Consider the following 13880-nt stretch of genomic DNA (forward strand, 5'->3'; position numbering starts at 1 on the left):
CAGTGCCTCAGACCCTGCCCCCCAGCCAGGGCTTGTGCTGGATGCTGTGCCTGGTCTCTTTGTTGTGCCAGGTCCCTGCATTGTTCCCAAAACTCTGGACGCAGCACAGGCCCCAGGAGCCCCATCACACCACTCATGAGTGTAAACTGAGGCACAGGTAGTGACTGCCTCTAGGACAGCCTTCTGTGTTGCCAGGTCAGCAGAGCAGCTAACAGGCACCTTGCTGCTGCCTTCACCTTTGCCAAGGGGCTGGGACAAGGGGCAAGACAGGTCTAGAGCCAGTGCTGGGGCAGGGAGTTGTCTCATGCTGTTTCCCTGTGGCTGGGGCTGAGCTGGCTTTGCCCACTTGAGGCTCTGTCTGGACTCGGCTACACCAGCCACCTGTGCCCTGCTTGGACCAGCACCAGCCCCCCACACCAGAGCCAGCCCCCAACACTGATATGAAAACACAACCTTTATTTCTAAGGTTTGCAATGGTGAGTCCTGGCAGCGCAAGGTGCAAGGACAGAGCCAGGTCTGCCCTGGCTTGCTGAACAGGCGCACGACAAATCCCACCTGGAGGACTCCTGGGGAATAAATACAGCAATCACAGGGGCAGCAGCACCTTCCCACTCTAGCTAACATCTGTCCTTGTCTGGTCCTGCACACTGAGCACCCTGAGCACACTGCCTCGGGACATGCAGCTGGAGTGGGGCCATGGGGCTCAAAGCCTCCCACTCTTGAGACTTTATGGCAACTGGGTTCTCCTCTCCCACTCGGTTCAGGGCTGGCAGAGCTGTTTGAGGAAATGGAGAACATGGCTGGAGGTGCCAGGGGCACAGGGCTGGGGGGAATTGGAGAGCAGTGTTGGCCTCAAGCGCTGGGCATGATGGAAGAGCTCCCGTGCAAACACTGGCTCCACCTGCGAAGACAGAACGACAGAGGATGGGCACAGGTCCATGTCCCCGCCCTGCAATGGTCCCTGTCCCTGGCTCAGGGGTTGCCAACCCCAGTGGGTACTCACGTGAGCCATGATGAGCTTCTGGAAGGGGTGCCCAGCTCTGGTGGGGTATTCCTCCCCAAAGCACAGGTAGATCTGGTACTGAGGCATGAACTGCCCGTTGCTCAGGTACTCCCGCACCTCTGCAAGACAATAAACCTGTCAGGCCCCATCAGCCACGCCAGGGCAGAACCCGCCCTTCTTCCTGAGGGGAGAGGCATCTCCAGGGACTTACGCTGTACGTACTGCTGTGTGTCCAGCAGCTTGTAAGTCTTCTCCCTCTCCAGCTTGTTGGGCCAGTTCTTGTGCGGGGCCAGTGGCCCATTCCAGTACACCCTGCCCTGGCACTGACGCTTCATGAAGACCCCCTCAGGTGCTACCCATAGCAACACCCCACGCTCCAGGTGGGGCAAAAGCCGCTCCAGGACGTCAGTCATGCAGGCCACGTGGCCATGGCCACTGAGCACCTGTGGTGGGGGGAACTTTATCTGCTCCATGCAGGAGGGGCCGTAGAGGTGCTCGCTGTTGGCCGGCATAGCACTGGTGGTGATGCGGCAGCCCTCAGCCGTGCGGGTGGTCACCTCCTTCACCAGCACATCGCAGTAGTACAGGCGGATGTGGAGCCAGCAGTCTGGGGCAAAGGGAGGGTCAGTTCATAGGCAGTCTGGGCTGGTGGGGCCACCCAGGGCATTGCCTGCAGCATGCCTCCTACCTGAATTGTTGATGTTCTCCACAGGAAGGTAGGGCTGGGGTCCAGGAACAAACTGGCCATGGGTCAGGTTCCAGCCATAGAAGACTCCCCTCACAAGGCACCCTGGTCCAGAGCAGAGATGGGGAGGTAAAAGGACATGGACAGTTACCCTAAGGGTCCCCAGGAACTCTCCTGGCCCAAGCCCCTGGGCCCACACTTCCCACTGAGTTTGCTCATTACTGTGCCTCATTATATGCCCTAATGGCATGGCTTTGCTGGGGTAGAGTGAGAGTCCTCAGCCCCTACCTCAATCCCCACAGGTGTTGCCTGCATGAATGACAGGAGAGCAGGATCCTGGCAGAAGCATGTGCTCCCTGTCCCCAGCCCCATCCCACCAAGAGGGACTCTACTCACCTCGCTCAGTTGGGTGGCCATAGAGCCGGGGCTGTGGAGACACGTGGGCACTCTCCAGCACGTCCTTCTGGCCTTCCTCCTTCTTTGGACTCCCTGCAGTGCTGCCCTGGGGGTAGGAGCAGCTTTGGTGAGGGCTAAGCTGGCAGCAGCGGATCCTGAGCCAGCTCCAGCCTCTACCATGGACCCCATAACCCTGCAGATCCCCTGCCTGGGTGTGGCAGTGCGTGGCACAGGGGACCCTCTCTGATGCCCCGTGGGACAAATGCAGGCAGTGTCCAAGTGGGGGAGCAGCTGATGGGTGAGGGGGGGATTTGAGGGTCCCACCTTCTCCCCTGCCTGGATGGCACAGGGCAGGCTCACCTGCTGGTCCTCACTGCCTGGGGACTGTGTGTCACTGTCCTCTGCAGAGAGCAAGAAAGAACAGATGAACCCCTGGCAAACAGCAGGAACAACCCCAGGGAAGACAGCTGGCTGTCCAGGACACCCAGAGAGGAAGAGGAGCGGGGAGGTAGGGTAATGTCTGTGGGGCACGGGGCTTGTACAGGCATGGTTCAGGTATCAACCCCACATCTGGCACAGAAGGAGGGACAGCAGGGATGTACCTGCATCACAGCCTCTGTCAGTCACGATCTGATACACCTTGTAAGGCTCGGAGATGTCCAGCTGGCTCCGCTCGGGCACCTCCTGGAAGTCGGTGCTCTTGTTGAGGGCGCAGCGCAGCCGCGTCTTCCAGGTGGAGGGGTCGGCCTTGTCTGTCCCTTCGTGGTACTTCCCCTTGTAGACAGCCCAAGCCTGAGGGGCAGAGGATGCCCTGTGCTGTGGGGGTTGCCACAACCTGACCCCCGGTGCGGCTGTCCAAGGGGGTCCAGCGGGGAATGAGTCCCCCGGGGTGCGGGGGGGGTGGGGCAGTGGGGAACTGGGCCTGTGTGTCCTGGGGGTCTGCGGGGAGCTGCGTGGTGCGGGGGGGTCGTAGGGGAGCACACGGAGCTGGGCAATGGGGAGCCCCGGCAGTGCACGGAGCTGAGCGGGGTGTGCTAGGGAGCCAAGTCCTAGCGCTGCGCAGTCAGGTAATGGAGAGCCCTGGAGGTGCACATGGAGCTCGGCTGCACAGAGCTGGGTGAGCGATTCCGGGGTGCGCACGGAGCTGGGCAGTGGAGACCCTCGGGCAATGGGGAGTGCACACGGAGCCCGGGGGCCAGTCCCGGGAACGCTCCCGGGCCGGGTGGGGACCGCGGGGAGCCCGGGGTACCTTGAAGAGCGCAGCATCCTCCTGTTGCCGGTAATCCTGCTTGGCCGCGTGCTTCCAGGGGATGCGGAAGAGCGTTCGGTGCCGGTTCTCCCAGCGCAGCCCCGGGTACCGGCCGCTGTCGATCTGCGCGATCAGCCACTCCTTCAGCCGCATGGGCGCCCCCAGCTCCGCCATCGCGGCCCGGCGGCGAAACCGAAAGCGGCTCCTGCTTTCACTTTCTCTTTCCTGGCCCACGCCGTAGGTTCTGGCTGCCCCAAGACGACGGGGGGGGGGGGGGGGGGGGACGGGACGAACGGGTCTTAAAATTTTTTCTCTGCTCCACTTTTCCTCACGCGGCAGCGTCAGACATCCGTGTTCAGGAAAAAGTGGTGTTGTAATTGAAGGTTACGGCAATGGGAAGAGCTGGAGCTGGTGCCTCCGGGAGGCACCCCCAAAAAAGGCACCTCGGAGGTTTCAGACCCTCACAGTGTGTGCACCTATGTACACCAGTGGTGATTTTAGGCTCTTCCCGTTGTTCATTGGCTCCTGCGGAGGGTCTGGGTGATTGACCCCCATCCCGGGAGGTGCCCTTTGTTAGGTAAAGGGTGGGCGCCTATTCCCGGCTCTTGCCTGGGGCTCCAGCCTTTTCCTGCTATGCAGAACACAATGTGCAGCTCGCACTGGTAATTTACATACCGAGATACCTGCACCGGGTGTATTTCTCAACACAGGCACCCTGCACTCGCGGGAGGGGGACAGGCAAATTGCATCCACGGGACAGAGGACAAGGCACCAGGAGGCACACGGAACTCTCCTGCACCCCTCCCAAATGCTTCCCCTAAAACTGTCAGGTCTCCCACACGTTCCCCGAAGGGGACAAGGGACCCTACTCCCTTTACTTGCTGCTCTGGGGATCCAGCTGGACACGTCCCGGCTCCAGGGTTTGCATCCTCCCGTGGGACCAGCTGCTCACTCTTAGGGTGTGGGGAGCTGCCGGGAGCTGAGGAAAGAGCACGGGGTTTCCAGGGTGGTGTGAACAGTCACATGTCCTCATCTCTCAAATCTCTCCCCTGCTCTAATGCTCACGTCTGCCTCATGGGGCTCTGGATGCTGAGTCGAACGGGAAACGGGTGGGAAGGGCAGATGAGCTGTGCCAAGGGCTACCGGGACCGGGGTGGGACGCATCCTGCACCAGCTCCCCACTGGCCCCCAGCAGGGCATGGGCTGGGTCACTGGGCCATGCTGAGGTGACACTGGTGTTGGTTCCTCCATCACTGCTGCAGAGTCTCATGTTGCTGTGCAGGGAAACCCTGCTCCTCTGCCTGGCTGCTGCCCCCAAGTCTCCTTTTGCAGTCCCCCAGGTCTCCTTTCCTGCTCTGAGTCAGAGAAAGTCACCTCTGGCCAAGAGGAGAAGCGAAGTTCCTGAGAGCTACTGGGGCTGCAAAGTCTCCAAATGAATAATCAGTGGCAGAGAGCCCAGTACTGGGTTTTCTCACAGGATGTGAGGACAGGGCACAGCCACGTGGCACAGAGGGCACATGGGGCCACACAGGGTGTACGAGCAAGCCCCACTGGCAGCGGTTTTCTCTTATTGAGCCTGTACGGGACCCCTTTGTTGCAAAATGAAGCCCAGGCACCACCTGTGCCCCCCATCTGGGTGAGCTGCGGGGCCACGTTCTGGGAAAAGGGCCTGGGAACTGACCGACAGAGAATCCACATCTCCCCTTTCTGCCTCGGGAAGCAGAGCGATGGCAACGCGTCACTGCACAGCCTCCCGGTGGCTTGCACTGATTACATCCAAGGCCGGGAGATAATCGCCGCCGCCGGCTCGTTTGTCAGCCCCAGCCCGCCGGGATAAGTTTTATCGGCCGGCCTTTTATCGGCCGGCCGGGGATTTCATGCGGTGTGGCAGCCGCCTGGTGACGCAGGGCCCGGGGGATCTAATTACCGAGGACGCTCAGGAGCCAGATTCCCCACTGTATTCCTCACCACGCTTCTCCCTTCCCAGGGAAGGTGAAGCTGCTTAACCCTTAAACTTTTCATGCCAAAATGAGCTTCAGAAGGGAGTCAAACATTAACTCATAGCTAACCCTGCCCTTGTCCGGGTTTTTCCAAGCTGTGTAAACCAGATCTGCCAAAATAAATACATTTTGCTGTGCTGTGGAGCCGAGCTGGAGGGGCCAGGGCCCTGTGTGGTTTACAGTGGGAAGAGGGGAATCCCTGGGTGTAAGTACCTTGGCATAAGGTGTCCCAGTGTGGGAGGGTGTAGCTGTGCATGGGGCACACATACATCCAAGATGTGTGGTTCTGGGCCGCAGGGCTTCCACCCTGCTGGGTGCTGAGGAGGCCAAAGGGTGCTGAAAACCCTGGCCTGGGGGCGAGGGAGTGGGTAGAGGAGCCTGGAAGGAACTGGGAGGAGTGTGGGATCCCATGGCTGATGGTGCAGGAGCAGTGGAGGATGATGAACCCTTGATTATTCAGTTCACTCAGTATTGCCCAGAGAGGGTGGAGCTCCCAGTCTGCCTGGATCACCCCAAGGCAGCACCCAGCCCAACAAACAGCTGCTGGCAACAGGAAGGAACCCTGGTCCTGAAGCTTTGTCCCCTGGGGGATCTCTTCCCTCAGGAGAGGGGGGGCAGGGATGAAGGGGACCCTAGAAACAAGCTCTGAGTCCCAACAGGGAGGGACAATGCTGATGATCCAGCTGGGCATCCTCAGAATTTTTCCCACCTGGGACTCTGCTCCAGGAAAAGGTCTAAATGGGACAGCTCTGGGGCTTGTGATACTCAGCTGGTGCCAGGCTTCCAGTACTCCCAGCAGACTCTTGGACCTGGTGCTCCTGGATCCAGTGAGTGGAGAGGCTACAGTGAAACAGACTCCAGGTGAGCTCCCACCTGCTGCTCCCAACCTCTCCTGGAGCAGAGCTTGTCCTCAGAGAGCCCTGCCCTGGCACTCACATTTCTTGCCTCCCTTGTCAACTTTCCACAAGGCAGCAGGGTGAGCCCTGTCCAGACACACTAGTGTCCCCAGCCCACTCCAGAGAGTGGCCAGCACAGCTCCACACTGAGCCCATGGGATCTTCCCCGTTGGCATCCCCAGCCAACCCGGCCATCACAAGAGAGTCAGACCACAGAGAAGGGTATTTATTACTGGGGGACAATAGAAAGTCTTTAAGCAAAATGGCTTAAGGCTCTGCTCTAGTGAGGTCTGGCCAGGTTAAATGCTTGGTTCCCACCTGTTACAGATTGTGCCCTGGGATAGGTGGGAATAGGTGCAATGGATTCCTAAAGCTACAGTGCTTGCTCAGGGCTTGTGCTTGGCCAGTCCAGAGCTGGACACTTGCCCGGGAGCCTGTGTGGTGGCATTACCTGCTGGCACACTGGTGTGTCCCTGCTCTGCAGCCACCTGGACACTGGGAGCTTGTGCTGCTGGTGGGAAAACTGCTCTGAGGGGAGCACTGGCTCTCCCATGCACCCTGAGGCCATGCAGTGGGTACCCAAGTGCTAAAGCTGCTGCTGGCAACTCCTGGGTTCTGCCTGTGGCAGAAGAGACCCCCTCTGTGTTCTGCCCCAAGCAGGAGCCTGCAGTGACCCAGGGGCAGAGACCTGTGTCCCCAGCACACTGGATGTGAAGAAGATGAGCCCAGCATGTGCTGCAAAGTCCAATGGCATCCATGAAACCCACCCAGACAGAGGGTTGCACGTTCCCACCCCAGAGGAGAAGGAGCTGGGCTTTGTGCAGGTTCCTTGCCCAGTGCTCTCTGTCCCACTGGGTTGGATCTCCTTCATCTCCCCCAGGCTGTTGGGTGATGCTCACTGCTCTCCCTTGGCTTGGGTCACTTCAGACAAGCCGGGATGCAGGAGAACGTCCTCTTCACCCGCAGCAGGAAGGGACTTGTGCTCCTCATGTCTCTGGCTCTGGGAACCAGTCCTTGCACAGCTCCCTCTGTCCTGGATGTTCCTTCTCTCCCAACTGGCAGCAAGGCCTTTATTTCTTCCTCATCATTGAAAGGGGATGTCCCATATCTCTGCTTCAGGTGCTTGCGGACCTGGGGAAGGAGCGAGAAGTAAAATATAGTGCTGGTTTGCAAGGGCAGGTCCAAGCCTGCCAGCAAGGGGAGCAGGGAAGAAACCGAGTCCCCTCAGGATTTGTCCTTGCTCTGAGACCCATGGCAGGCTCAGCCATGCAGCAGGGCACAGGTGGCAGAGGCTTGTCCCACCTTGCGGGCTGCGCTGCCGCCGAACTCAGACAGCTGCTGCCTGAAGCCGGGGTTGGGGTTGGCGACGGGCCGGATGGTTCGGATGGCATCCAGCACCTCCTGGCAGCTCAGCTCCGTGACAACCATGACGTAGGCAACGACCACGGTGGTACTGCGGGAGATGCCAGCGAGGCTGGTGAAGAAGAGCTGGTGTTAGTGGCACACCCTGACCCCATGCTTGCTTCTTCCTCCACCCCAGTGCCTCAGATATTTCAGTTCTTCTTCTCCAAGGACTTGCTCTCCCAGAGGCCTGAAACCTTCCAAGGTCCTGGCCATCAGTGCCTATAAATACCCACTCCTCTACAAGGAATGGGAGCAGCAGCCACTGCCTGGCTGCCTGCCCCAAACCCCGTTCATCCCGCGCACTCAGCTGCAGCAAAAAGCTGCCCCGGCTCCAGGACTGCCTGGATCCCACTGGGTTTGAGTCACAAGCCACAGCCAAGGGTGGATCCTGGGTGGGTCCATTGGCACAAAGCCCTCTGGCACAGGCTGGCTTTGATCAGGGGTTTCTGCTTAAAGTGAGGGGCTGTATCTGCTGAGCTGGGGGGACACAGCAGTGGGCACAGGGGAAGAAGCATTACCAGTGGACGAGGCAATTCCCTCCATGCAGGCGACACTGATGGATAAAACTGATGCATTCCTTGAAGTGCCTCTTGCTAGCAAGAAAAATAAACCAGACAGAATAAGAACTTCAGGGGTGGAACAGTGTTTTTAGCTGCAGGCAGAACAGCCCTGCACGTTTGAGTTGTTTTAGGGGATCTGCTGAGACCTGAGCAGCTCAGTGCTGTTTATTCCAAGGAAAGGTGGATTTGCCAGCTCATTCTGTGCTGGGGACACAGAAGGGGACACTGTGCTGGGGATGCACGGGGCTGCCCTGTGACTTGTGTGAGTCATGCTGGGGCAGTGGGAGCTGGCTGCTGGAATCTCCAGCCACGCCTGTGCCCTTGGCTGGCTCCACACCCTTTATGTGCCCTCCCCTCTCCAGACACTTCCTATGGGGACGTTTGCTGCTCCTCTCCATGGATGCTGCAGAGTGGCTGCCCCTCACCTCACCTCACCCAGGGCTCTTATCCTCACAGCAGTCACTGAACTGGGATGCTGTTGGGGTCCAGGGGTGGTCCCCTGCACTGTGGTATCACATCTCCAGCCTGTGGGTCATTGTGCTTGAGGAGCTGGAGGCAGCACATGGAGGGCTTGAGAAGCTGTGAACCCTCACCTATGGTCACCCTCCTACCCCCCTGCACGATCCCAGCCTCACCAGGGTACTCACATGTTGGCTTCAGGGGTGTCAGGCAGGGGGATGCGGAGGTAGGTAATGTCCTGGAAGACAGAATAGGAAGAGGAGAAGCTCAGGCACGGCAGCCAGGGTGTCATACATATCAGAGCAGGGCTGGCAGTGCCTTTGCTTCTCACCCACAGCTGCCTACAGGGTTTTGCTTCCCCCACACAGCATCCCCCCTGCATGGGGGTGGGGCCACACTCTCGCTGGGGTGAAGGGCAGGACAAGGGGACACCAGCAACTCGTGGGAGGGGGTGGGAAACAAGAGGAGTCTGGAGAGCTGGAAATTGTTTCCCGCCAGTGTTCAAGGCCGGGTTATAGTCACAAGGCAGCCAGTTTCCCATGCCGGGGGGCCGCCCAGCTCCTCTGGGATCAGTTACCAGGGAGAGATGTACGTGCCATGGGATGCTCAGAGGGGGAAGGAAGATGCAGCATGGAAGGAGCTGCAGGAGTGTACAGGTTAACAACTGGTGCAGGACCCTACCTTCAGCAAGGGCTGGGGGGATTCATGGATTGAAACAATGTGGGTGATCTTGTTCCGGCTTAGCTGCTCCAGGTCTTTGGCATCTAAAGGATAAAACCAGATATCAACATGTATTCATTGCCTACTCTTCTCTTCCCACAGCGTTCCCACCCTGCCTCTACAGCCAGCCAGCACACAGAGCCTTGCTCCAGCAGATCGACTGCATCCCACCCCCACATGCAGCAGTGCAGACACGGGCAAACACGGAAACCCGGAATGCCAATCCCATGATCCCAAACCAGAGGCTTCTCCCTGATCCCTTCTCCTTGCTGCTCATGCTGGTTGAACCATTCACACCTGCACAGACACACTCTGGGTCAGCAGGTAGTGTCCCTCCTGCCTGTACTTGTCCCCACATTGGGAGGAGACATGTGCCCTGCCCACACCTCCTTGAGCAGACAAACACGTAACACTGGGACTTGCTGCAGTCTGAGAGAACTGCTTTATCTTGTGAACTATGGAAGAGGAGCTACAGCAATTTATATCAACTCTGATTTTCTGTAGAAAACACCTGAGCAGTGGTTTGCTGCTCTCTGGTCTGTTCTCTCTGCTGTGTGGACTGAAATGGGGTGTCCTTGGCTGTTTGAGGCAATGCCCCGCCTCTCACCAATGCTTCAGCATTCTGGATGTGATCCTGGCCTCTGATCCAGCACAGCAGTTGTTGCACAGGAAGGGAAGCGTGCTTGTCTTGCTGAGCAGCTTCTGAGTGTCTCCCTTTCATGCCACAACCAGCAGATGCAGCAAGCGTGGCCAGAGAGGAGGGGAAACATTTCACCATCTCATTCTTTTGGGTTTCTAAACTTTCATGTAGTGTAAAACCTTGGCTCAGGAATCCAGCCTGGAATGTGCTAACAGCATGATGTGAATTTTAATAGGAGCGAGCCTCAAGGGAGATGCTCTGCAGGGAAGCTTCGATCTGTGTGGGGAGGGAGATGGGAACCCTGTGGGGACTCACACACTTGCCACCTTCCCATCCGCCTCAGCAGGCAGTGACAGCAAGTGGTGACACTGGAATCAAGGCTTACCGGTGCTGGAAAAGCTTCCAGTTGGAGGAAATGTCTCTGTGAGCTTAATGTTGCAGGCCTAGAATCTTGTCACCCTGGATTGCCCGGCACAGCGATGAGGAGTGTTTGGATGGCACCAGGCCTAGGCCCCACAGCAGAGGCTGCTCACAGGATTCACCTATTCACCCCCCTGATGAACCTGGCAGCTGGGTGCCCTTGTCCCTCTGCTCCCAGCAACCCACAGCCCCCCCAGCCCAACCCAAAGTGCTCCATGGGGCACAGGGAGAACAGGGCTGCCACTCCAGTGACATTTCCTTAGCAATTCACACCAGTGGTTTTAAACTTCCACAGCACTTACAGCAGGAATCAAGCTGGCAAAGGAGCCATCAGGGAGGCAGGAGTATTCATAATTGCTGGTTTGTCATGGCAGATGCCAACACTTGGTCATTAACTGTGCCCTGACAATGAAAACTCCTTAAAATAGTGACTTGATGTGAGAAGGGGTGACTGCCTCTGGGAAGTTCCCTCCTGAGGATGGGCAGGCCCCTCTGGCCTCTCCTACAGCGGCAAAACTGGGGAGCATTACCCTGATGTGCCCCAGTCCTGCTCCCTTGCACCTGTGTGGTACCATCAGCTCCTCTGCTCCTGGCACAGAATCCGTATTTCCTCCTTGGCTCCTTTCCCCCATGTATTCCAAGAGCTCAGCTGTTAAATAAGGAAACCATGCAAACACAGGGGTCTCTGCCTTGCCTTTCCCACAATGTCTTCACTCCCACTACTGCCAACCCAAATTGGGTGACAGCTGAGCAGGCTGTGGGCGCAGGCAGGGTGGTGGGTGCAGGCAGGATGTCAGGCAGCATTTGCAGGCAGGGAGACACCAGCTCAAGCAAGCCCCACTCCCCAGCTGGAGAACATCTCTGCAGCAGCTGGGTTCCACTTACCAACAAAGTTCCCAAGGTAGAGGCCGGGAAGGATCTGCGGGACACAAAGGGAAATGGCAGTGTGAGCAGAGACCTTGTGCTGTGGTACCCATTGTGCTGGGTCCCACACTGGGGGGCAGTGACCTTGGCCGGAGGGGCCAAAGCTCTGGTATTGATATGACCACTGCCAGCCCCAGGGTAGAAACGGTGCTGGGGCAGCTGGACCTGTGTATTCCCAGGGCTGCCACTGCCCTGGCATCCAGGACGTGAGGCTGGATGAAGCCCTGGCACCTGCAACTACCTGGCATTGCACTCTCATGGGCACTGGGAGCCAGACATAGCATTTTTATTGCTCCTCTTGCTTATCATCAATTAGTGCTCCACTGAGATTTATTGCCTGAGCTCAGCAAGTCACATATACCTTTGCACAGCCTTGGACTACATCTGTGACCTGTGAAAGCCCTGCTGCTCGAGGGATGGGAAAGCAACAGGCACAGAGAACCTTGTAGGGGATATAGCTGTCCCCCTCCCAGCCCTGAGCTTTGCTCCCCTCACTCTGCACTGCAGGAAGCCCGTTTCTCACAGCCCAGGCACAGATTGCTCTGGACACCATGCTTTCAGCTCATTTCCCCTGGGAAATTCCACTTCTCATGATGAAAAGATAATTACTTGACAAGGCCTCTGTTAACAGCACTGCAGATGCAGAAGCAGGACACCTTGCAAACCTTGTCAGCCAGAGCTATTTTATATTCTCTCTCACTCACAGCCTGGGCAGTGAGTTAAATCCTATATCCAGCCAGTGCTCTGCCAGTTTCTCCCTGCAGCAATATTTGGTGTTCTGGGCAGGTGGAGGTGATTTTCACCAGCACAGCTGGACTCACACTTGTCTCACTGCTCACATTTGGAAACGTTTCTCTCGATTGAACAGCTTAAAGAAGGATTTTTTTGTGATTCCTGCGATTTTAGATCAATTTCCTATCGACGGGGTGCCTTTAACTCGCAGCTGCGGCACTGAGAGGAGCAGTGGGAGAGCGCCAGTTAGCAAGGGCAGCTCCCAAGGGCAGGACACTGAACCATGAATAAACAGCATGTGCCTGTCCCCAGCACCCTGCTGACCTGCTCCTCAGAGGAGAAAACAGGGCAGCACATAAATAAAATAGTGCTGATCCCCTCCGCCCGTGATGCCGGGCCCCACGCACAGCCAAGCCCCGCTGAGCAGGGGGTGCGGGACCACCGGGGTCGGGGTCATACAGGGCTCCCAGCGTGTGCTTGGTGCTGGTTCCTTGGGATTAAAGGTGTTGGGAAAAGTTCCCCCCTACCTTGAAGGAACTCGCTGTGACCCCTGCCCTCCACCCCTCCCATCCCCCCACCGCGCCCCCGGCAGCTGTCAGCTGTCCCAGCGCAGTGTCCCTGCCTGTTTCACCTCCGGTGTTGCTCTGCCGGCAGATAAACAAACAAAGAGCCGAGCCCTGTGCCGGACCCGGTGCCGGCAGGTGAAACGCCACCTGGCACGGCAGAGGCAGCCGCCAGGTAAGGGTCTCCCACCTCCGGCCCCGGACGAGCCGCCCGGGCATGGCCGAACTGCAGAACAGCCGCCCCAGCGCTCCACGTTACCTGGCTCATGCCGTTCCCCATGGCCGACGGCGGGCGCCGGGGGTGGGGACGGAGCGCGGGTGTCCTTGTCCCCAATGCTGCCGTCCTCCTCCCCGTCCCTGGGCGCAGCTGCCGTCCCCGCTGCCTGGTCGGGTTCTCGTCATGAAGAGCTTGGCTCCCCCGGGATCGCTGCTCGCTCCCAGCGCGGCCAGGCCGGGCCGGTGGCTGTGCCGGGGCAGAGCGGACCGTGGCCGCCGTCCTCCGCGGCTCCTGCCGAGGCCCTTCCCCGGCTGCTCCGGCGCTGCCGCGCACCGGCTGCTGCCTGGCCGGGAGCAGACAAAGGAGGAGAAACTCCCCCCCTGCGCCGTGGCGTGGGAGCACGGGGCCGCGCTGGCTGCTGCCTGTCGCCGCTGCCCGCGGCCGCACAAGGCTGCACTGTTGGGAGAAGAACAAAACCTTTGTCCTGCTCCATCAAGGAAAGTCTGTGCGGCCACGCGGCGAAGCGCCCGGCAGCGTGCCCACCCCTGCCCACGCCATGCCCACCCCTGCATGCACCATACCTACCCCTGCCCTGCCCGCAGCGTGCCCACCCCTGCCTGCACCACGCCTCCCCCCGCCCTGCCCGCGCCCACCTGCAGCCAGGTGCCGCAGGATCCCGGCGCTACTCACGGGGCCGCAGGAGTGTCCCGGGCACTTTCGCAGGGCCGCAGGAAGGGCAGTGCCAGCGAGGAGCAGGGCCGAGGGGTTCCCCAGCACTGCCCGTGGCCGCCAGCCCGCAGGGAGGCTCCGGGCGGGGGTCCCGGGGGCCGGGACGGCGCGGGGGGATCAGGCCGGGGCTGGGGGCGCCGTGTGGGGGTGCGGGTGCCGAGAGCGCCCCCTGGCGCGCGGCCGCGCTGTTGCCATGGGGACGGGCGGGCTCCGGCGCCCTCACGGGCGGGAGGCTCGGGGGTCGCGGCCCGGCTCCGAGCGGGGCCCGGAGGGTTCCCGGCGG

The 13880-nt window shown here is 59.4% G+C and overlaps 1 protein-coding gene across 1 annotated transcript; it reads right to left on the reverse strand.

The window, feature by feature from the left end:
- Window positions 1-441: 441 nt before the first annotated feature.
- On the reverse strand, window positions 442-13408 carry DUSP15 (dual specificity phosphatase 15). The gene is made up of 15 exons (XM_066199228.1): window positions 12911-13408; window positions 11318-11351; window positions 9334-9416; window positions 8841-8890; window positions 8152-8226; window positions 7532-7703; window positions 7151-7360; window positions 3334-3660; window positions 2687-2876; window positions 2409-2485; window positions 2085-2190; window positions 1692-1793; window positions 1215-1610; window positions 1004-1122; window positions 442-901 (listed from the first exon to the last, which is right to left on the reverse strand). The coding sequence occupies exons 1-15, from the start codon at window positions 12929-12931 to the stop codon at window positions 761-763; spliced, it is 2103 nt and encodes a 700-aa protein (XP_066055325.1). The 5' UTR covers window positions 12932-13408; the 3' UTR covers window positions 442-760.
- Window positions 13409-13880: the final 472 nt, after the last annotated feature.

This window comes from Chamaea fasciata, unplaced genomic scaffold (genome assembly GCF_029207755.1).
Source record: "Chamaea fasciata isolate MVZ Bird 193981 ecotype frontalis unplaced genomic scaffold, bChaFas1.0.hap1 SCAF_17, whole genome shotgun sequence".
Lineage (NCBI taxonomy): Eukaryota > Metazoa > Chordata > Aves > Passeriformes > Sylviidae > Chamaea > Chamaea fasciata.